Raw genomic sequence first — 22,251 nt, 5'->3', positions numbered from 1 at the left:
TCTCTGCCTGCCTCTCTGCCTACTTGTGATTTCTGTCTTTCAAATAAATAAATAAAATCTTAAAAAAAAAATAGCGTTCTGAAGTTTGAAAATCACCTTATAAAAAAATTTAAAGGGACGCCTGGGTGGCTCAGTTGGTTAAGCAGCTGCCTTTGGTTCAGGTCATGATCCCAGCATCTTGGGATCGAGTCCCACATCCGGCTCCTTGCCTCACAGGGAGCCTGCTTCTCCCTCTGACTCTGCCTGCCACTCTGTCTGCCTGTGCTCACTCTCACTCGCTCTCTCTCTGACAAATAAATAAATAAAATCTTTTAAAAAATAAATAAATAAATAAAAATTAAAAAATTAAAAAAAACAAAACAAAACAGGCAGGGGGTGTCTGGGTGGCTCAGCGGGTTAGGCCCCTGCCTTCGGCTCCGGTCATGATCTCAAAGTCCTGGGATCACATCCTCACATCGAGTGGTCTGCTCAGCAGAGAGCCTGCTTCCCCCTCTCTCTCTGCCTGCCTCTCTGCCTACTTGTGATCTCTCTCTCTCTGTCAAATAAATAAATAAAATTAAAAAAAAAAAAACAGGCAAAGAAAGAGCCATGTAATAAAGCATTTTATACACTTTTAAAAACCAATCCTGTGCAAAAACGTATTTGTTTATCATTTAAGTGCCTGTTTAACTCCAGAAGCAGGAAGGGTTGACATTTCATCACCAAACAGAACAACTCAGAGAAAGATAAATCTGGAAGGTCCGAATCTGGGAGGACTGTTTTAGTTAATACTGTATGTCTCCCCAATTACGTGGACTGATCACATAAGCTTGCAACCACAGGACCTTTGAAGTAAAACCCTTCTGTTTCCTTTTACATGGTACTTGAAGTATGTATCTGTGCTCTCTGGAACTGTGTTAAGTATGCAACTATGCATTTAAAAGGATTAATTATTTTAGTCATTTTAAAGCTCTCCCACTGGTCTGCTGATAGAGCTAAAGCTGCCCTTGGTGTTATGGCTGTTTTTGTGTTCTAATATGTCAAGTTTCTGATTATTTCATACTTTAAAGTTTTCAAAAATACCATCTCTATCACCTGTGTGGACTTATGGAAACTTATTTTGTCCGGAGAGATAAGCAAAGGCCCCTGAGGAAGGGAACCTTTGGGACCTGCCAGCCCAATCTATGATGAACACCAGAGGCCAAGGTAGCTGCAGTAGAATGAAGGGAAGAAGGGCACATAGGAGAAGCCGAGGTCAGAGAGGGATCTACTGCTGTGTATCAGCTTGTATGTGCATCATATACCTCTGGGGGACACGGACCAGCTAGTAACACTGGCTCCAGCTTGGGAAACAGGGCTAGGAAGAAGACCTTTCCCTGAATTTCTTTGTGAACCTCTGACATCTTGAACCATGTGTTGCTTTCCTAAAATTTTTAATTAAATAAGGCACTTCTTGAAGAAACAGACTACACATATAATTTATGTATTCTATGACATGGCAGGAAATATGAAGTTTATGCATATAAAAATGAATGCTCAAACAATGCTATCATTGTATATAGTCAAAGCATAGTTCTGAAGACTCACATTCTGACTCAGAGTAAATAATCTTAGTGGATATATATGTGTGTTGTAGCCTACTTAGAAGAGTCTCACCATTTATTAAAAAAAAAAAATTCACTAATTTTTAAAGTTAACAACAGAATTGATAAATATTCAACTAAATATCCAAATAAAGGATTGGGTAAATAATCATTGAACATCCACACAATGAAATACCATGCAGATTTTAATATGTATGCACGTATTAAAAACTATGCTGTCAACAATACCAAAAATGGAGAAATGTCCCTCAAACAGCATCAATGTTAAGTGAAAAGGACAGGAAAAAAATGTATATACAATGCTTTTAATTGCCTAGAATATGCGTGTAAGTGTACATGCATACAAAAATGTCTGGAGGGGAAAACATGAAAATATGAACTATACTCATCTCTAGGTGGTAGTATAAGTGATCTTATTTTCTTCTTTGCATTTTCTTACATTTTGCAAATTTTCTAAAATTCTTTTTTTTTTTCTTTAAGATTTTATTTATTTGAGAGAGAGTGGGGGGAGGGAAGACCAGAAGGCAACTGAGCAGGGAGCCTGACATGGGACTCAATCCCAGAACCCTGGGATCATGACCTGAGTTGAAGGCAGACACTTAACTGACTGAGCCACCCAGGCATCCCAAGGATTTCACATAATCTCTACACCCAATGTGGGGCTCAAACTGACAATCCCAGGATCAAGAGTCTTGGGGCGCCTGGGTGGCTCAGTGGGTTAAGCCGCTGCCTTCGGCTCAGGTCATGATCTCGGGGTCCTGGGATCGAGTCCCGCATCGGGCTCTCTGCTCAGCAGGGAGCCTGCTTCCCTCTCTCTCTCTCTGCCTGCCTCTCCATCTACTTGTGATTTCTCTCTGTCAAATAAATAAATTTAAAAAGAGTCTTATGCTCTACTGTCTGAGGCAGCCAGGCGCCCTGAAATTTTCTAAAATTCTAACATTTTAATTAAAAAATTTTAAAGTACATTATAATTTCATTTTATTTTATATTATATATTATTTTATATATTATATAATAATTTCAATTTATTTTAAATAAATTATGACTACCAGGCTTATCATACTAATCAGTAACTGATTATGCTAAATTCTATAAAATAAGTTCTTGACAGTTCCAGTCCTCAAGGCACTGCCATTCCATAAAAACTGATGGACACATTTCACTGAAATCCCTGAAAAAATAAAATCTCTACATGGAAATGTTCAAAATAAATACAGTAGTGCTCAAGTTCAGGGCACCTGGTTGGCTCAGTCAGTAGAACATGCAACTCTTAATCCTGGGGTTGTGAGTTAAGAGTACTACATTGGGTATAGAGACTATTTAAAAATAACATCTTAAAAAAATAGTGCTTGGGCGCCTGGGTGGCTCAGTGGGTTAATCCACTGCCTTCAGCTCGGGTCATGATCCCAGGGTCCTGGGATTGAGTCCCGTATTGGGCTCTCTGCTCAGCAGGGAGCCTGCTTCCCTCTCTCTCTCTCTCTCTGCCTGCCTCTCTGTCTACTTGTGATTTCTCGCTGTCAAATAAATAAATAAATAAAATCTTTAAAAAAAAAAATAGTCTCAAGGTCACTACCTAACCATGGGAACAACTAAGTTAAACAAAAATTAATTTGAATTAGGATTTTTAGAATGGGGGTGCCTGGGTGCCTCAGTCGTTAAGCGTCCACCTTGGGCGCAGGTCATGATCTCAGGGTCCTGGGATCGAGCCTGCTTCTTCCTCTCCCACCCCACCCCCCGCTAGTGTTCCCTCTCTCACTGTGTCTCTCTCTGTCAAATAAATGAATAAGATCTTTAAAAAAAAAGATTTTTAGAATGATGATCCAAGTAAGGTATTTTCAATTAACTCTATCTAATTAAGCTGTTTTCACAAATCTCCCGGGAATTCATTATTCTCTATGCAAAATTTGTTAAGTTCTATACAAAATTAAGGGTCTTTCTTTTTTTTTTCCCTAAAGATTTTGTGTATTTATTTGTCAGAGAGAAAGAGCACAAGCAGGGGGAGCAGCAGGCAGAGGGAAAAGCAGGCTCCCTGCTGAGCAAGGAGCCTGACATGGGATTCAATCCCGGGACTCCAAGATCATGACCTGAACAAAAGTAGACATTTAACCAGCTGAGCCACCCTGGCATCCCCAAAATCAAGGGTCTTAATTCCATAGTGCTTATCCACATTCCAGCATTAACAACACTTAGGACAACTGTTGTGATATGTTCTCTTATCTAAAGTGAAAATCATAACTGCAATTAAAATTCCTAAAGTCTCACCTACACTACTTTAGTTCATCAAAAATAACTGCCCAGGGGCGCCTGGGTGGCTCAGTGGGTTAAGCCTCTGCCTTCAGCTCAGGTCCTGATCCCAGGATCCTGGGATCGAGCCCCGCATTGGGCTCTCTGCTCAGCGGGGAGCCTGCTTCCTCCTCTCTCTCTGCCTGCCTACGTCTCTGCCTACTTGTGATCTCTGTCAAATAAATAAATAAAATCTTTTTTAAAAAAATAACTGCCTATTCTTATCTTATTCTCCATTAACCTATGTCTTCAATTTGTGGTATTATTTATTTAATCCCACCCTTTCCAATTTGTTCTAAATGCCCTTTTTTGCATTCAGTTCAATCCACATCTACTGTCTGAGCTATGTTAGTGGATACAGCATAATGTAAACTAAGAAGTGGTTCATCTCTAATTATAATATAGTAAGGGATATCAAGCATACACATAAATAACTTTATAAGGCAATGTAAGAAATAGGGAGGGTAATTGTTCCTAACTGTAGGCATCATGAAAATTTCATGGAGGAATGCCATTTGATCTGCATCTTTTTTTTTTTTTTTTTTTTTTTTAATCTGCATCTTGAAGGATAAAGAACAGGACTCCAAAAGTGGAGTTTGGGCTCCCCAGAGCAATGGGACCCAGAGCCCCGACTGTAGGAGAGAATGTAGAGAGTTTGTGAAACAATGTCCCTGGGCGGATAGAGAGTAATGAGATAAATGACTGGAAAGGCAGAATGGAACCAAACCATAGCAACCTTGAATTATTATTTTAGTTCACAGGGAAGGTTTGGTCAAGGAAGTAATATAACTGTTAGCTTGAGGAAGATTACTCTGGTAGCCATGTGTAGGGCTGGCTGTATAGCTCTTATTTCAAAATAGTCGCCATTAACTACTGTCTCGGAGATAACAGGGTATCAGCTCAAGTGTTACCTAAATAGGAGAGGTACAGTGGAAAATCACTCAGAACTAGAGTTCTAACCCTAGCACTAACTAATTACATGACCTTGGACAAATCACTTGGCTTCTCAAAATTTTTTTCCCTGAAATAATATCTCCCCTACTGCTTCACAGAACCACTGAAAGGACGAAATGAAAATAGTGTAAATGAAAACCCGCCAAAGACCTGGTGGTCATGCGGTCTCTGTCACAACCATTCATTCAACTCTGCATTGTAGCATGAAGGTAAATTAATGGTTTTGTCCCAATAAAACTTTATTTATAAAAAACAGACTGCTAGAGCAATGGCCACAGTCGCCAAACTGTGGAAAGAGCCAAGATGCCCTTCAACAGACGAATGGATAAAGAAAACATGGTCCAGGGGCGCCTGGGGGGCTCAGTGGGTTAAAGCCTCTGCCTTCGGCTCAGGTCATGATCCCAGGGTCCTGGGATCAAGCCCCGCATCAAGCTCTCTGCTCAGCAGGGAGCCTGCTTCTGCCTCTCTCTCTGCCGGCCTCTCTGACTACTTGTGATCTCTGTCTGTCAAATAAATAAATAAATCTTTAAAAAAAAGAAAAAGAAAATATGGTCCATATATACAATGGAATATTATGCAGCCATCAGAAAAGATGAATACCCAACTTTTGTATCAGCATGGATGGGACAAATTGAGGAGATTATGCTGAGTGAAATAAATCAAGCAGAGAAAGTCAATTACCATATGATTTCACTTACTTGTGGAACATAAGGAATAACATGGAAGACATTAGGAGAAGGAAAGGAAAAGTGAACTGGGGTAAATTGGAGGGGAAGACAAAGAATGAGAAACTGTGGACTCTGAGAAACAAACTGAGGGTTTTGGTGGGGGGATGGGTGAGCCTGGTGGTGGGTATTAAGGAGCGCACATATTGCATGGAACACTGGGTGTGGTGCATAAACAATCAATCTTGGAACACTGAAAAAATTAAATTAAATAAATTTTTAAAAAGACAGCTAGATATGACCCTGAGGGCCATAGTTTGCTGACCTCTGTAAAAAGAAGTACTGTCCAATAGAAATATGTTAGACATATACGGAATTTAGTATTTTCCAGGAGCTACAGTTAAAAAGGTGAAGGGGGGCATGCACCTGGGTGGCTCAGTCAGCTCTTGATGTCCGCCCAGGTCACGTTCTCAGGGTCATGAGGAGCCCTGAGCTGAGCTTTATGCTGGGCATGGAGTCTGCTTAAGATTCTCTCTCTCGGGGCGCCTGGGTGGCTCAGTGGTTTGGGCTGCTGCCTTCGGCTCAGGTCATGATCTCAGGGTCCTGGGATCGAGCCCCGCATCGGGCTCCCTGCTCCGCAGGAAGCCTGCTTCCCTCTCTCTCTCTCTCTGCCTGCCTCTCTGCCTACTTATGATCTCCGTCTTTCAAATAAATAAATAAAATCTTTAAAAAAAAAAAAAGATTCTCTCTCTCAGAGACAATTATCATATGATCTCTCTGATATGAGAAATTTGAGAGGCAGGGCTGGGGGTCTGCAGGGTAGGGAAGAAAAAATGGAAACAAGATGGGATTGGGAGGGAGACGAACCATAAGTGACTCTTAATCTCACAAAAGAGACTGAGGGTTGCTAGAGGGTGGGGGGGTAGGGAGAGGGTGGTTGGGTTATGGACACTGGGGAGGGTATGTGCTATGGTGAGTGCTGTGAAGTGTATAAGCCTGATGATTCACAGACCTGTACCCCTGGGGCAAATAATACATTATATGTTAATAAAAATAATTAAATAAATTTTTAAAAAAGATTCTCTTTCTCCCTCTGCCCCTCCCCCACACCAGCTCCCTCTCTCAAATAAGTAAGATAAATAAATAATAAAAAATAAAAAGGTAAAAAGGGGATACCTGGCTAGCTCAGTCTCTAGAACATGACCCTCTTGATTTTGAGGTTGTAAGTTCAAGTCCTACACTGGGTGTAGAGATTACTTAAAAATAAAATCTTTTAAAAAAGTAAAAAGAAAGGCTTCATATATTTTAATTTAAATAATATATTTTACTTAACACATTATCCAAACATTTTCATTTCAATATTTAATCAATATAAAATGTTGAGATCTGGTGCCGGGTGGCTCAGATGGTTAAGCGTCTGCCTTCAGCTCAGGTCATGATCCTAGAGTCCTAGGATCGAGTCCCACATCGGGCTCCCTACTTTGCAAAGAGCCTGCTTCTCCCTCTTCCTCTGCCTGCCACTCCTCCTGCTTGTGCTTTCTCCCTGTCAGCCAAATAAATAAGTAATATCTTTTTTTAAAAAATTGAGATCTTTCAAATATTTTTTTTACATAAAGTCTTCAGAATCTGATGTCTATTTTATACTTTCAGCACATTTCAATCCCAAGTAGCCACATTTCAAGAGCTCAATTGTCCCCATGTGAAAGGTAGCTACCAATTGGAGAACATAGTACTGGAGGCTATTTAAGTAAAACTTCCGAACTTTGACAATATAAACACGAAGTAACAATTTGAACAATAAAAGAAACCAGAAGTATATAATTGTACTCTATTGAGAAATGAAAACAAGTGAATCTAGGGTTTTAAAAAAATGTCCCCCCCCCCCCCGAGATATCAACTGTTACTAGTTGCCTCCACTTGTTTAAAATGGCTTTTTAGGGACACCTGGGTGGCTCAGTTGGTTAAGCAGCTGCCTTCCGCTCAGGTCATGATCCCAGCGTTCTGGGATCGAGTCCCACATCAGGCTCCTTGCTCGGCAGGGAGCCTGCTTCTCCCTCTGCCTCTGCCTGCCATTCTGTCTGCTTGTGCTTGCTCTCTCCCCCCCTCTCTCTCTGATAAATAAATAAAATCTTTTAAATAAATAAATAAATATAAATAAAATGGCTTTTTATTAGCAACAGAATATCCTGATATAAAGTATATTAATGGATTTCTATTCATATAGCCTCAGCTGGCAAACATTCTCCTCAGACAAGGGAAAATTCCAAATTATCTGGTGGGAAAAAACAACTGTTGTATTTCAAAAGAATTCTGTCACTTTTTAGGGGATAGTTTATTGTCTTAAAAAACAGTTTCCCTGTTAATGACACATGTTTGACATATGGACAAAAATCAGATTATCCAAGAAAACTACTATTAGTTAAAAGCTTGCAGTCAGTAGGTAATGGAAAAATTTATAGGAGGATAACATTTTCTATTTAAGGAGTTTCAAAAATGTGGTCACTTTTATTTCAGAAAATTGCAAACTATGCAGGTCGTCAGCAAACTTGAACTAAAATAGGAGATGCTGGGAAAAAGAAAGGCCATCTCAGCGGCCCTTCACCATTTGCTTTTGGTGGAGCCTGCCCACCCTTCTCAGATAACATCTGCAAATGTGTAAAATAAAATACCTGGGATTATAAGCTCCAATAGAGTATACTGAATACCAAATACAGTATACAGTTACCAAAATGCTTTATTTGTGCTATCAATATAGGAGCTTCATTTTCAATATATTGAATAACAAGATGCAATGTTTACCATAATTTCTAAGTGACAGTGAGCATAAACAATATTTCAAGATATGTTCAACATCTACAACATGATATGAAAATATCAATGATTTCTACTGGTCATACAAAGTCACAGGTTCTGCCAGTACTACTAGGATTCTACTATATTCATAATTGAAGGAAATGCTGAATTTCATCTAAGGTATGAGTAAATGAAGATAAGATTTTCCCCATTCTAACTCACAAATACCCTAGATTCTACAGATGGTGCCTGGATTCTATTTCTCAGGTTCAAAACCCCCAAAGGAAGGAAACTTCTTTATTATAAGCTCAAAACATGCTTCCTCCAAAGTTTCCCACACATAGTTTTACCTTTCCACCCATTTTGCTCCTTTCTACGTTAAATAAACAAGTAATTGTCCCTCAACTACACCATGACTGGATGATCAGAAAGGAATCAGAAACAAGAAATAAAGAAGGTCATTCCTCTATTTTGTACCTGTTTTGATGAAAATATGTTGACACAGATTGTCCTTTAATATATTTTTTTAAAGATTTTATTTATTTATTTGACAGACAGAGATCACACGTAGGCAGAGAGGCAGGCAGAGGGGGGGGGGGCGGGCTCCCTGCTGAGCAGAGAGCCCGATGCGGGGCTCGATCCCAGGACCCTGGGATCATGACCTGAGCCGAAGGCAGAGGCTTAATCCACTGAGTCACCCAGGCGCCCCTGTCCTTTAATATTCTTAATTATTTTACTTCAACAGTAAGAAAAGCAAACATATGAATAGAGATAGGAGGTCCAGATTTTCTAGTCTGCCCTGTAAATAGTTACATCTATTATATTTGTCTTTGTTCATTTGAAATCAGTAACGCAAACTACAAAGCACAAAGCAAATACAGTAAACACAGGAAAGATCTATTACAAACCAAGGTGAACGTTAATACTTTGTTGGTATAAAACCACTACTCGAATGATGCTTCTGTAGTTATTAGAATTACTAAACCTACAATTTGCATAAAATGGTTTGCAAATTACACATCTCCTTATTGTTAATCTAAAATTGCTACAAACTGTGCTATGACCTAGTAATTCGGCCAACCGCAGGTTTCAGTAGAAACACAAAGGATTCAAGAGTGTCCACCCCAAGTGTCCCATCATGGAACATTAATTATTCTACAATTGTTCTTAATAGCACTTTATAAACTCAAAGCTCCTCAGAAATATTCAACATTATCAGGAGAGGAATCATGCAGCATGATTAAAAATCCCCTTAAATTATAAACTGTCTAGCAGTAATGGATCGCAGAAACACACTTTAATAACCACTACAAATACATGATTTACCAAACTTTATGAAAGAAGTAACACTAAACACTAAACCTTTTTTGACCTCCTCTAAGCTGGAATTATCTTTAAAACAGCAGATGTGGGGGTGCGTGGGGGGCTCACTCAGTTGAGCATCTGACTCTTGATTTTGGCTCAGGTCACAATCTCAGAGTCCTGGGATCAAGCCCCAGGTCGGCTCTCCGCTCGGCGGGGAATTTGCTTATCTCCCCCTCAGTCCTTCCCTCCTCCTTCCCCCGCATACACTCTCTCTACAATAAATAAATAAAAAGCCCGCCCGTGCCCCTCTTCAGGAAAGTAGCAACTTGGAAGACCATCTGGCATGCCTGAGGTTGCTTGGGGAGAGGGCATGTCTGTTTCTTTGCCTTCCTTTGGCTGCTTACACTCTCCACTGTGGCCCCTCCTCAGGATCATGCTAATGTGTCCTCTCCCCAGACCTAGGCCAGAGTCACTGATGTACAGCACGTTTCTTTAGTCATCAACGATGACCTTCCCACCAACAGGGAAAAAACTACATCCACAGAATCGGTCCTGGTAGATGATCTGGCCGTAGGGGTGTGGCTATTAACATGGTGACAGAAGAAGACAAGAGGACTCTTTGAGACATCAAGACCTTCTACAACACCTCCATTGAAGAGATGTCCCTCAATGTCGCTGACCTCATCTGAGGGGCTGTTCTGCTACTAGGCCCACCCAGGATTCAGTCTGGGGGCTGAAAAGGAGTAGGAGGGGGGAGGGAAGGGAGCCAAGGGATGGACATCTTGTTATTGTCATTTTTTTTTCTTTGAATAAATGTCACTTTTTGAGGCAAAAAATAAAATAAAATAAAATTGCAGATGTGGGGCTCCTGGCTGCCTCAGTCAGTAGAGCACACAACTCTTAAGCTTAGAGTTATGAGTTAGAGCCCCATGTTGGGTACAGAGATTATTTAAATAAATAAACTTTTAAAAATAGCAGATGTGAGGGAAATGCTGTAAGGTACAGCAAGACAACTGTACTACATCCATGAATTACTATGCAGCCATTAAAAATTATGTTTTTAGGGGCACCTGGATGACTTAATTGGTAGAGCATGTGACTTTTTTTTCTTTTTTAAGATTTTATTTATTTATTTGACACACAGAGAAAGAGAGCACAGGCAGGGGGAGGAGGAGAAGGAGAAGCAGGCTCCCCTCTGAGAAGGGAGCCTGATGCAGGGCTTGATCCCAGGACCCTAGGATCACAACCAGAGTCAAAGGCAGATGCTCAGCTGACTGAGCCACCCAGGCACCCTGGACATGTGACATGTGACTCTTAATCTCAGGGTTATGAGTTCAAGCCCCACATTAGGTGTAGAGATTACTTAGAAAAATAAATAAAATGAATAAAATAAATTGTTTTTAAACCTAATTTGACAAAATTGCTCCCAATAAGTGATAAAAGGATATAAAACTGTGTATAGCATATAATCTCAATTTTGTTTATATATAAAAAATATGAACGGAAGGAAATAGTAAAAAATTAATTAATATAACTTTTTGGATGGTACAACCAAAGGATATTTCTTCTCTCTTACACAATAGGTATTTTCTCGATTTTCTACAATATCCATGTATTACTTCCTTATAAGCAGAAAAGTTTTGAGTCACATAAAAATGTAATTAACGTAATGTCAGTTATTTCTCATACAAGTTAAAAAGAAAAGTAGAGGGGCGCCTGGGTGGCTCAGTGGGTTAAAGCCTCTGCTTCCGGCTCGGGTCATGATCCCAGGGTCCTGGAATCGAGCCCCACATGGGGCTCTCTGCTCAGTGGGGAGCCTGCTTCCCCCCTCTCTCTCTGCCTGCCTTTCTGTCTACTTGTGGACTCTGTCAAATAAATAAAATCTTTAAAAAAAAAAAAAAGAAAAGAAGAATTACCCTTTATACTGGCACGTAAGAGAGAAAATTTTAAGACAAGCTGTGTCTCAACAGTCTGCCTAACGACTACCATGCACTCTGAACACACTGCAGGGGCCAGTGGGTCTCTTCCCAGAGTGGGCAGCTCCCTGGCACGACTCGAGTCTGGCAGCAGCCCCAGACCATCAGAATTAAGAAGCTGCTCTCTCCTGCCTAATATGGACATGGTCTGTATTAACTGGATTACAGACCAAAATGAGTATATGTCAGGAGCAAAGGAGATCAAGCCGCAAGAGAGGCCCTCTGAAATGAAGTGATAAGAGCCAGGCGGCACTAACGGAACATTCTGGCTTCTTCCAGCAGACCATGGTTTAGCATGTATTGCCAAGTACCTAGTTACATCTAGGGGCTTCCTCTTTTGGAGCGAGCGCTGTTGGCTTAAGCAAAGGATAAAATCAAGCAAATCCATGAGTTCTAAAATAATCTCTATGAGGGTGTAAGGAAAGGAGGTCCTACCAAACACTATTACTCCCGAGCATAAACTAATACGGTCACTTGGAGAGCAATTCGGCAATATCTATTAAAATTTAAAATGGTCACCTATGACCCAGCAATTTTCCTTCTCAGGAACTGCTCTAGAGAAATATTCCAACACGGGCACAAGAGGCGTGCAAGGACATGCACTGAAGGATGGGTTTTTTTTTAATAGTGAAAAACTGAAGAGGGGACCTGCGTGGCTCAGTCTGTTGAGTGTCTGACTATTGGTTTTGGCTCAGGTCATGATCTCAGGGTCATAGGATCCAGGCCTGCATTGGGCTCTGCACTTAGCACAGGGTCTACTTGTCCCTCTCCCTCTGCTCCTCCCCACCCCCACTCTCTTTCTCTCTCAAATAAATAAACAAAATCTTTTTTTAAAATAGTGAAAAACTGAAAACAACCAAAACACCTATTGTGGCAGCATGAATAACGACCCCCCCCCCAACCAGATATTTAAGTCCGAATCCCCAGGACTTGTAAATGTGACCTTGGATGGCAAAAAGGACTTGCAGGTGTGATTACATTAAGGCTCTTGAAATGGGGAGATGAGCTTGGATTATCCTGGTTGGGGTAGAGGGGGGTCCTCACAAGGGTCCTTATAAAAGGAATGCTGGAGGAGCCAATCAGAGAAGACATGTGATGACAGATCTCAAAGCAGGACCACACACTCTGAAGATAGAGGAAGGAGCACAGAAGCCAGGGAACAGATTCTCCCCTAGAACCTGCAGAAGGAACCATACCTGCCAACAGCTGACTTTAGCCCAATGAGACTCATTTTGGACTTCCAGTTTCCAGAAACGTAAGAATAAATGCAGAAATAAATTTGTGTTGTTTTAAGCCACTAAGTGTGTGATGATTTGTTAGCATAGCAACAGGAAACTAAGACACCCATCAGTCGGGGAATGGCTAAATAGGCTAGTGTTTCTGGAGTCCCATGCAGCACTTAAAAAAAATGTGGTAGATCAGTATTAGGAGACATAGGAAGATCAAAACATATCATTGACTTAAAAAAAAAAGGTTATGAAAAGATATGCCTAGCATCACATCTTTTCTGTAAGACAGAAAAAAATATTAAAAACTATGCATGCACACAAACACACATAAAAGTACACATTCAAAAATGATCGTGGGCCAGCTAGCTCAGTCAATAGAGCATACAACCCTTGATCTTGGGGTGATGGGTTCAAGCCCCACCCTGGGTGTAGAGATTGCTTAAAAATAAAATCTTTGGGGATACCTGGGTGGCCTAGTCATTGGGCATCTGCCTTCAACTCAGGTAATGATCCCAGGGCCCTAGGATCGAGCCGTGCATTGGGCTCCCTGCTCAGCGGGAAACCTGCTTCTCCCTCTCTCACTCCCTCCGCTTGTGTTCCTACTTTCACTGTGTCTCTTTCTGTCAAATAAATCAATAAAACCTTTAAAAACAAAATAAATAAAATCTTTTTTTAAAAAATGATCCTGGGGTGCCTGGGTGGCTCAGTGGGTTAAGGCCTCTGCCTTTGGCTCAGGTCAAGATCTCAGGGTCCTGGGATCGAGCCCCGAATCAGGCTCAGCAGGGAGCCTGCTTCCCCCTCTCTCTCTGCCTGCCTCTCTGCCTACTTGTGATCTCTGTCTGTCAAATAAATAAAATCTTAAAAAAAAAACAAACCCAAAAAATAAAAAATTTAGGGGCGCCTGGGTGGCTCAGTGGGTTAAAGCCTCTGCCTTCAGCTCAGGTCATGATCTCAGGGTCCTGGGATCGAGTCCCGCATCGGGCTCAGCAGGGAGCCTGCTTCCTCCTCTCTCTCTCTCTGCCTGCCTCTCTGCCTACCTGTGATCTCTCTCTCTGTCAAATAAATAAATAATCTTAAAAAAATTAAAAAAAAATAAAATAAAAAATAAAAAATTTAAAAATTAAAAAACAAAAAGATCCTGGGGCGCCTGGGTGGCTCAGTGGGTTAAGGCCTCTGCCTTCGGCTCAGGTCATGATCTCAGGGTCCTGGGATCGAGCCCCGAATTGGGCTCTCTGCTCAGTGGGGAGCCTGCTTCCCCCTCTCTCTCTGCCTGTTTCTCTGCCTACTTGTGATCTCTGCCAAATAAATAAATAAAATCTTTTTAAAAAATGATCCTATTACTTTTTTTTTAAAGATTTTATTTATCTATTTATTTGACAGAGATCACAAGTAGGCAGAGAGGCAGGCAGAGAGAGAGGGGGAAGCAGGCTCCCCACTGAGCAGAGAGCCCTATGTGGGGCTCGATCCCAGGACCCTGGGATCATGACCTGAGCCGAAGGCAGAGGCCTTAACCCACTGAGCCGCACAGGTGCCCCAAAATGATCCTAATATCTTAAAAATTTGAGACTGATTTAACAGTAGAGGAGTAGATCAAGACCAGGATGAGGAACAGTGCACAAAAGGCACTTCAGTTTCAACGGTTTTACCATTTTTTATATGGATATAATCATGCATTCATTTTAAAACTTTTTAATGGGTAAAAATTAAAATTAAAAAATATGTTAATGGATACATAAATTGCGTTTAAAAAGGCCGGATCAAAGTAATAGTCATATGATATCTGCAGTCCTCTCTCCGTTTGAAGTAACCATGCGTTTGTCCCACAGCGGATCACCTGCTGTTATTTACATTGTCTACAGCTAATGACTAAACATCTTCCAAAGCAGACTACACTCCTTGTGTTCAGCCCGCAAGCACCATTGTAAAACAAGACGGAAAGAGGGGGAGGGAAGACAGAGCATGGGGCCCTTTCAGTACTTGACAAGCTTTTCATAATTATCACTACAGGTACCTTATGACTTAGGAAAGAACAGGTGCAGGACAATCCGTCCAGTAGCCCAGGCCAACAGGTGGCACTTTGTGACAGTCAATATGGAAGCCAAGAAGACAGATAATAATCAAAACTGATTTATTTAGCAAGACCTTAGGCATACAATTGGAGGAAAACTGAAATGAAGACTTTTACCTCATCTGCCTAGCCATACTGCAAACAAGCTGGGAAGGAAGAAAATTCCAGAGGGATCACACACACACACACATCCCCTAGCATCTCTACTATTCACTAAAAGAGAAAAAAAAATCTGTCGATGGCACAGTTTTGCTTTCCTATAAAATGGACAGCTGACTGAATATGCAAAAAACAACTTTCCAGCAACGTAGCACCTTATACAGCCAGTCCATACACACTTTAAGTCCATAATCACAACCCTCCTTATCTAACCCTTCCATTAACCCTATTATTACTCCCCTCTTACAGATGATGAAGCATGTAACATAATAATTTTCGAGCCTGGACCCTGGGCTAGAGCTGGACAGATCTATTTCCCTCTCGGCTTAGCTACTAACTGTATGATCGCTGTCAAGTTACTTTACTTCTGTGCCACAGTCTCCTTCTTTGTAAAATAAGGATAGCCATAGTAACAACCTTATAAAGTTTTTGTGAGGACTGAATGAGATAATGGGTGTGAAGTGCTTAGCACAGAGCCTGGCACCCAACATGCTGACGCTGTGGTCATGGCAGTAAGTAGAGGTGGGGACAATGGTGATGAAGTTGCAGTGGAAGAAGAAACCAGGGATTAGTAAAGCTATGGAACTTGCCCAAAGTCACACAGCTAGTACAGGACAGAGCCAGAATTTCAGTCCCAATCTGATTCTTTAAACCTGACTCTGACCTCTAGGCAAATACTGCTCCCCCCTACCCCCGCAATACGATACTTCATTCTAACTTTATAGCTAGCCAGCCAAACCGGAGGGCTGGGTGAGCCATTTGCCCAAGGTCACAGAACCCCGCACACAGATTCAATGACTCTTCTTCCAGTGCTCATTACTTACACTGTAATTAGCTTTACTCACGGGCAAAGGTAGTTTTATTAATTTATTCATTATCTCTTCCAAATTTATAATTTGGAATCCTATAAAAGTATATAAACCGCTTCCAAAGGAATCTGACCAAAGGATAAACTGGCTGGTGGTATTCTCCTAGGAGAATAGACCAACATTTATAAATCTAACTTACCATCTCAAAGGTTTCATCTGAATGTGTCCTAAGTATTCAAAGCCTTAACTTATTCCAGTTGATCAACTCCTTCCCTTACAAAGCAAAACAACAAACAATGAACAAAAAAGTCTCCTAAGCCTTTTTTCATTTCCTAAACAGTATCAGTAAAGCATTCTGGGCTTGCACAGGGTTTGTTCTAAAGAAATAGAACAGGCATACAATAAACTACACATATCTAAAATGTACAATTTGATGAGTTTTGACATATGCATATATACAGCTATGAAACCATCACCATAGTCAAAACAGGGAACATATCCATCACCTGAAATTTTTCCTCATGTACTTTTTTTAATCTAATTTTTTTATTGTCTTATGTTAGTCACCATACAGTACATCATTAGTTTTTGATGTAGTGCTCCAAGATTCACTGTTTGTGTATAACACCGAGTGCTCCATGCAATCCTTCTCCTAACGTCCTCCATGTTATTCCTTATGCTCCACAAGTAAGTGAAACCATATGATAATTTACTTTCTCTGCTTGATTTATTTCACTCAGCATAATCTCCAGTCCTATCCATGTTGATGCCAAAGTTGGGTATTCATCCTTTCTGATGGCTGAGTAATATTCCGTTGTATATATGGACCACATCTTCTTTACCTCATGTACTTTTGTAATCCCTCTTCCCATCCCTTCTAGTTCACTTTCATCCCCAGGCAACCACTCACTCGCTCCCAGTCACTACCAATTAGTTTGTATTTTCTAGAATTTCACGTAAGTGAAATCTTAAAATATGTATTCCTGTTTGTCTAACTTCTTCCATTCAGCATAAATCATACTTGTTTATCCAACCACCTGCTGATGGACCTTCAGATTGCTTCCAGTTTTTGGCAAGCACAAATAAAGCTCCCATGAACATTCATGTTCAAGTCTTTTTTTTTTTTCCCCATGTTCAAGTATTGTGCATTGGTGTAAGGGTGTAGGGATGGGGTGGGTTCTTATAAACACACAAACACACAATGGAAAATAAGAAATATTAGCTGAAATGTCTGAGTTCAAAATTAATCTAAACTGTAGGGTACAAAATATCTTGGTCAATTTGGGCAAGTTAATTAGCTTCTCTGTCAACATCCATATGTGCAAGGGGAGATTGTAAAGAAAACTGAGATAGGAAGCAGAAACCTTTTAGAACTTCCACAAATAAGCTGTTTTTTTCTTATAAATTCCCTTTAAAAAAAAAAAAAGACTAATGTTCTATGACATGTAATACAAAATGAAATATTCGAGTTGTCATTTTTAAGTTTAAATTTCTCTTAAATTTATGTTTATTTCACACTTAAAAAAATAATTTCCTACATGCTTTCACTTTCTGCCAACAATAAGAAATTAAAATACAGGTAGCTGGGCGCCTGGGTGGCTCAGTGGGTTAAGCCGCTGCCTTTGACTCAGGTCATGATCTCGGGGTCCTGAGATGGAGTCCCACATCGGGCTCTCTGCTCAGCAGGGAGCCTGCTTCCCTCTCTTTCTCTCTCTGCCTGCCTCTCTGCCTGCTTGTGATCTCTCTGTCAAATAAATAAATAAAATTAAAAAAAAAATACAGGTAGCTATTTTAAACACCAAGAAAAAACCTCACTCTGCATTTCTAATATATTCAAAGTCCTTATCTAATAGCCTTACTTAATCTTCTATCACTCTCCTCTTCCCCTTGGCTTACTGGGCTCAGAGCTCCGAACTATGTTTCCCTCTGAGGCACTTGGCTCTTGCTGTCCTCTGTCTACGAGGTACTTTCCCCAGCAGCCATCTGGGTACCCTCTCACCCCCTACAGGGCTCTGCTCAAATGCCATTCTGTGCTTTCCTTTCCTGCCCATCCTATGGGAACCCTTCCCCACCATTACACCCCATTCCTCCTACCCAGCTATAATTGCTTCCCCAGCACTTATCATTTGAGGTATCACATATACACATATATAAATGTATTTGATTATTTGTTATTGTCTATATCCTCCCACTAAAATAAAAGTCTTTTTAAGACAAAGATTTTCTTTTATCCTCTGCTGTATCCTCAATGCCCAGGACAATGGGTCCTGCTCACTTCTGAATTCCACAAACACTTGTTGAAGAAATTTGATTACACATTATGTATTCATTTTTAAAAAAACAAACTCTGAGGGACTTGTCTGGCTCAGTCAGAAGACCATGTGATTCTTGATCTTAGGTCATGAGTTCAAATGCTACCTTGGGTGTAGAGATTACTAAAAAAAATAAACTTTAAAAAACACTTCTGTTTAAAATTCATTAGAAAGAAAAAAAAATTTAAAGATTTATTTATTTCACACAGAGAGAGAGAACCTAAGCAGGGAGAGTGGAAGGAGGAGAAGCAGGCTCCCCACTGAGCAGGGAGCTGGATGCGGAACTCGATCCCAGGACCCCGAGATCATGACCCGAGCTGAAGGCAGTCGTTTAACCAACTGAGCCACCACCCCAGTAAGAAAATGTTTGATTTAAAAGCTATGCTATTGGTTGAATTAAAATGTTAAGTCAATGTTGATCCACTTTGTAGGATGGGTTCTTTTTTCAAATTGACATTTAACTTCGAGCAGCACTTGCAAAGTGAGAAGAACACTGGAAATCAAAGGCAGGAAGGCTAGGATCTATTCATCTATCCTGCCATAACTAGCTTTACCACCGAGCTATAACCTCTCCTGATCTCAGATAACTTCTCTCTAAAATGAGGAAAGTGATTATTATCTCCAAGGCCCCTTCTTGCTCTAAAATTCTGAGAATCTACTGCAGTTAGTGCACACTTCTGCATTAAGGTTGCCAATCTTAAATTAGTCAGCTTAATCCAAATTTGTCCTAATCCAAAACTGTCAACTGAAGGAGTCTATCTAACTAGAAAACCCTGTGACGAAATGGCCATTGGTCAGCCAGATGTCCCCTGGAAGGAGAGGGTTAGAAGAGTGTACCCCATAGGGGTTAGGAGTGGCAGCATTTCAAAAAGTTTGTTTTTTATTTATTTTTTAAAATATGTTATTTATTCATTTGCGAGAGGGAAAGAGAGAGAACATGAGCAGGGGGAGCGGGCGAGGAAGCAGCAGGCTCCCAGCTGAGCAGCGAGACCGCAGGACTCAATCCCAGGACCCTGGGATGATAACCTGAGCCAAAGGCAGATGCTTCACTGAGCCACCAGGCACCTCTCAAAAATTAGTTTTTTTTTAAAGTTGATGAACCTCTAATCTTCCTCAAATATGAAAAAGAATACATTACTACAAAGGACATAAAAATATCTGTTTATACCCTAACTTTAGCTGGTTATGAAATTTAGATAATTACGAATAGAATGTCATGCATGCAAGGAGGATATCACGATCAGGAGCAGACATGTTAGAGATCAACTGACTTGGGTTAACGCCCAGGCTCTCTGTGTGTGATCTTGAGCAAGTCACATACTTACTCTGCATTTTGCTTGCCTCACCTGCACAATAGGCGCAACATTTATAGTTGTTACAATAGGTAACAGTAGTTAGCTTCTAGGATCCTTTTAGGAACTAAGTAAGATGATGTCTGACACACAGAATATACTTAATATTATTATTAAGTAACTAAACATGAATACACCCACTCAAACACAGATCTAACAGCCACAGAAACATTCTTAGCTATCCATTTCTACTGATACAATACAGCCAATATAATATATAGTAAGAAAGAAAAAGTTCCTTACCACTGACAGTCATATTTATTACCCATACACATACTGGTTTCTGAAAGGTCAGAACATACATTTTCTGTAAGAGTTCTTTAAAAATCTAAAATCCAAGCCAGGAAGGTTTTCTTTAAGATCATTCTTCTGTGGAAAGCGCTGATAAATAATACATTTGTGCAGTAAACATCTTAGGAAAGCCAACTTAAGAGCTCAGGTATTTTTAACTACTCCTATCTTTTTAATCCTAAAAATAAATATATTACATACAACAAAATTTTGGGATCTGCGAACTTAGTCTCTAAGGAACAAAGAGCAGCCACTTTCCACATTTCACATTCAACAAAGTCAATTAAATAAAAAGATTCCACCATCATACCATGATACCCTTTGAGTTTTCAAGCCAATAAGACACTCAGACACTTGCTTTTTCTAGAATAGGCCCAAATGAGACACAAGAAAACCATAAACCTATGTTAGGAATTCCTATCAACTTGTATCTTCCCTTTTGAGTGGCTAGACTATAAAATAAGTCAATTAAGAGTTCACAACGGTAATGCTGCAACCTCAACCTCAAATCCAGGCACAAAACACGGTGGAACGCAGTCGCATCTCAAGCACGCCCAGCCCAAACAAACGTCTTGGCCAACGCGATCGGATCACTACCGTTTCCAGAAACACACAGTAATGGGTTTTAATCCATTTCTATAAACGCTCCTTGTGCTGAAAGCCAAAGTGCATGCAAAACCGCAAAACACAAAAGATTCTTCGCATTCCGTTTTTAGCCATCCTCTCCGCGCCCTACCCCAGGGAGTCCTCCTTGCGACAGTAAGAATTTCATGACACCCCATGCTACCTACACATCAAAATATCACCCCTCAAAGTGGAGGGGTTGCAGCGTCAGCATCGGCTGGCCTCGATGAAATGATACTGCCAGTATTCCCACCTCTGGGCAAACACGACACCAAGTGAAGTCGGTGGAAAGTTCTAATCAACCGAGCATATTTGGTTTCCTTCTGCCCCCAAACCCAGCAGCAGCACAAATGCGGAGATTTTCTTTTGCACCTGCCACAGTTCCTAAGCCGCGACCCCCCTGAGCTCACGAAGGCCTCGAGGCCTAAAGCGCCCGTGACCCTTTGCGGAGAGCGCACGGAGGGCCCCTGTAGCATCACCCTCGCTGTCCACACCGCCCGCTTCCCTGACAAAGGCCCCGTGTCAATCCGAGGCACGACACAGAGAAGTTGCTGGATTGCCCATCACGGACCGACAGCTGCCAATACCCTCCCCCGGAGGGGAAGAAAAATCAACATAGAACTGGGAATGAGAAAACGGGAGGTATTCAACGCTAAAATTAAAATGTCCCCAAATCTAAGCAACCTGGGTGTGCCCTGGAAGTGAGACCAGGGGGTCCATGGGGGAGGGGAGAGAGAGCCAGGGCGTGAAGGCCCTGCCGGGTGATAGTCTAATAAAATGCCGGGTGTCGGAACGCTCAGAATGAAACCACAAATGCAATCCCCAGCGGGCTGGAAGCCCAGAGGAGGCAGGGAGGAGGGCGGGCTGCGGACCTGCGGCCGCGGCCCCCCACCTGTCCTCCCCGCGCCCACACACCTGCCGGGGTAGCCTTCGGGGGGGCCTCGGGGTGGGGGTGAGGCAGAGCGTGCCGGCCCGACCCCGGGGATGCGGGGCGGGTGGGCTAATCTGCTGGCAGAGGCGGGGGAGCAGCCTCGCTCACCTCCAAGTCGGTGTCGGCGGCCTCCGGGGCCCCGAGGATCTCGCTGGGCAGCTCGGCCAGGTCGGTGACCCGGATCAGCCCGTCGTGCAGGAAGATGGTCTCCTCCTTCACCGAGAGCCACTGCGCCGAGTCCGCGGCCGCCGCCGCCGCAGCTGCCGCGGCCGCAGACGAGCCCATGGCCCCGGCTGAGGGATTGACGGTGAGGAGCAGCCGCCCGGCCCGGGGGAGACGCGAGCAGGAGCCGCCGAGATCACCAGTCCATAGCAGCAGCCGCCGCGCCCGCCTGCAGCGCCCCGCGCACCGCCTCGCCTGTGCAGCTCCGCCCTAGGCGGTCCGAGCTGCCATCCCCCCGCCCCCGGCCCCGGAGACCCCGGCCCCGCCACCACCGCCGCCGCCCTGAGGAGCAGGACCCGCCTCTGCCGCTCAGCAGCCAACTGTCAGTGAGACGCCATGTTGGGGGCGGGGCTCCCGGCATGCCCCGCGGAGCGGACAATACAGGCTCCGCCCATCCGCTTGGCCCCGCCTCTCAGGACAGCCAGGGGCTCACCCATCTGCGGGACCTGTGCCTCGCCCTTTACTCGGTCTTGTCCTCAGACTGACCTTCCCCTCTTTGTACCCCTAGACATTCCGGGCGCCCTCGGTCTGCAATCCACCGAGAGAAGAAGCCGCCGCCTCCCCTCCTCTACCTACTCCTGTATGCACTCCTCTCTCAGGGGGCAGACCCCCCCACCCTAGGCAGAACACGGAGGCTCACTCCCTGCTTTCGTATTTAAATGAGATATATGCAAAAATCTGGCACGGCTACACTT

General features: G+C 42.3%; 1 protein-coding gene across 11 annotated transcripts in view; it reads right to left on the bottom strand.

Annotated features, from left to right (window-relative positions):
• The window catches only part of HECTD4 (HECT domain E3 ubiquitin protein ligase 4), a 184,725-nt gene extending 162,813 nt beyond the window's left edge, over positions 1-21,912 (bottom strand). For all 11 annotated transcript variants that reach the window (XR_014302557.1, XM_082698252.1, XM_082698254.1 and 8 more), the window contains exon 1: positions 21,443-21,912. Coding sequence is in view for 10 of the 11 variants with exons in the window: in XM_082698252.1 (XP_082554378.1) it covers positions 21,443-21,619 (177 nt within the window). In the remaining variant the exon portion in view is untranslated. The remainder of the gene's footprint in view (positions 1-21,442) is intronic.
• Between the last annotated feature and the right edge of the window lie 339 nt (positions 21,913-22,251).

This window comes from Mustela nivalis (genome assembly GCF_964662115.1).
Source record: "Mustela nivalis genome assembly, chromosome: 14".
Taxonomy (NCBI): domain Eukaryota; kingdom Metazoa; phylum Chordata; class Mammalia; order Carnivora; family Mustelidae; genus Mustela; species Mustela nivalis.
This window is presented reverse-complemented; position numbering and strand designations above follow the sequence as displayed.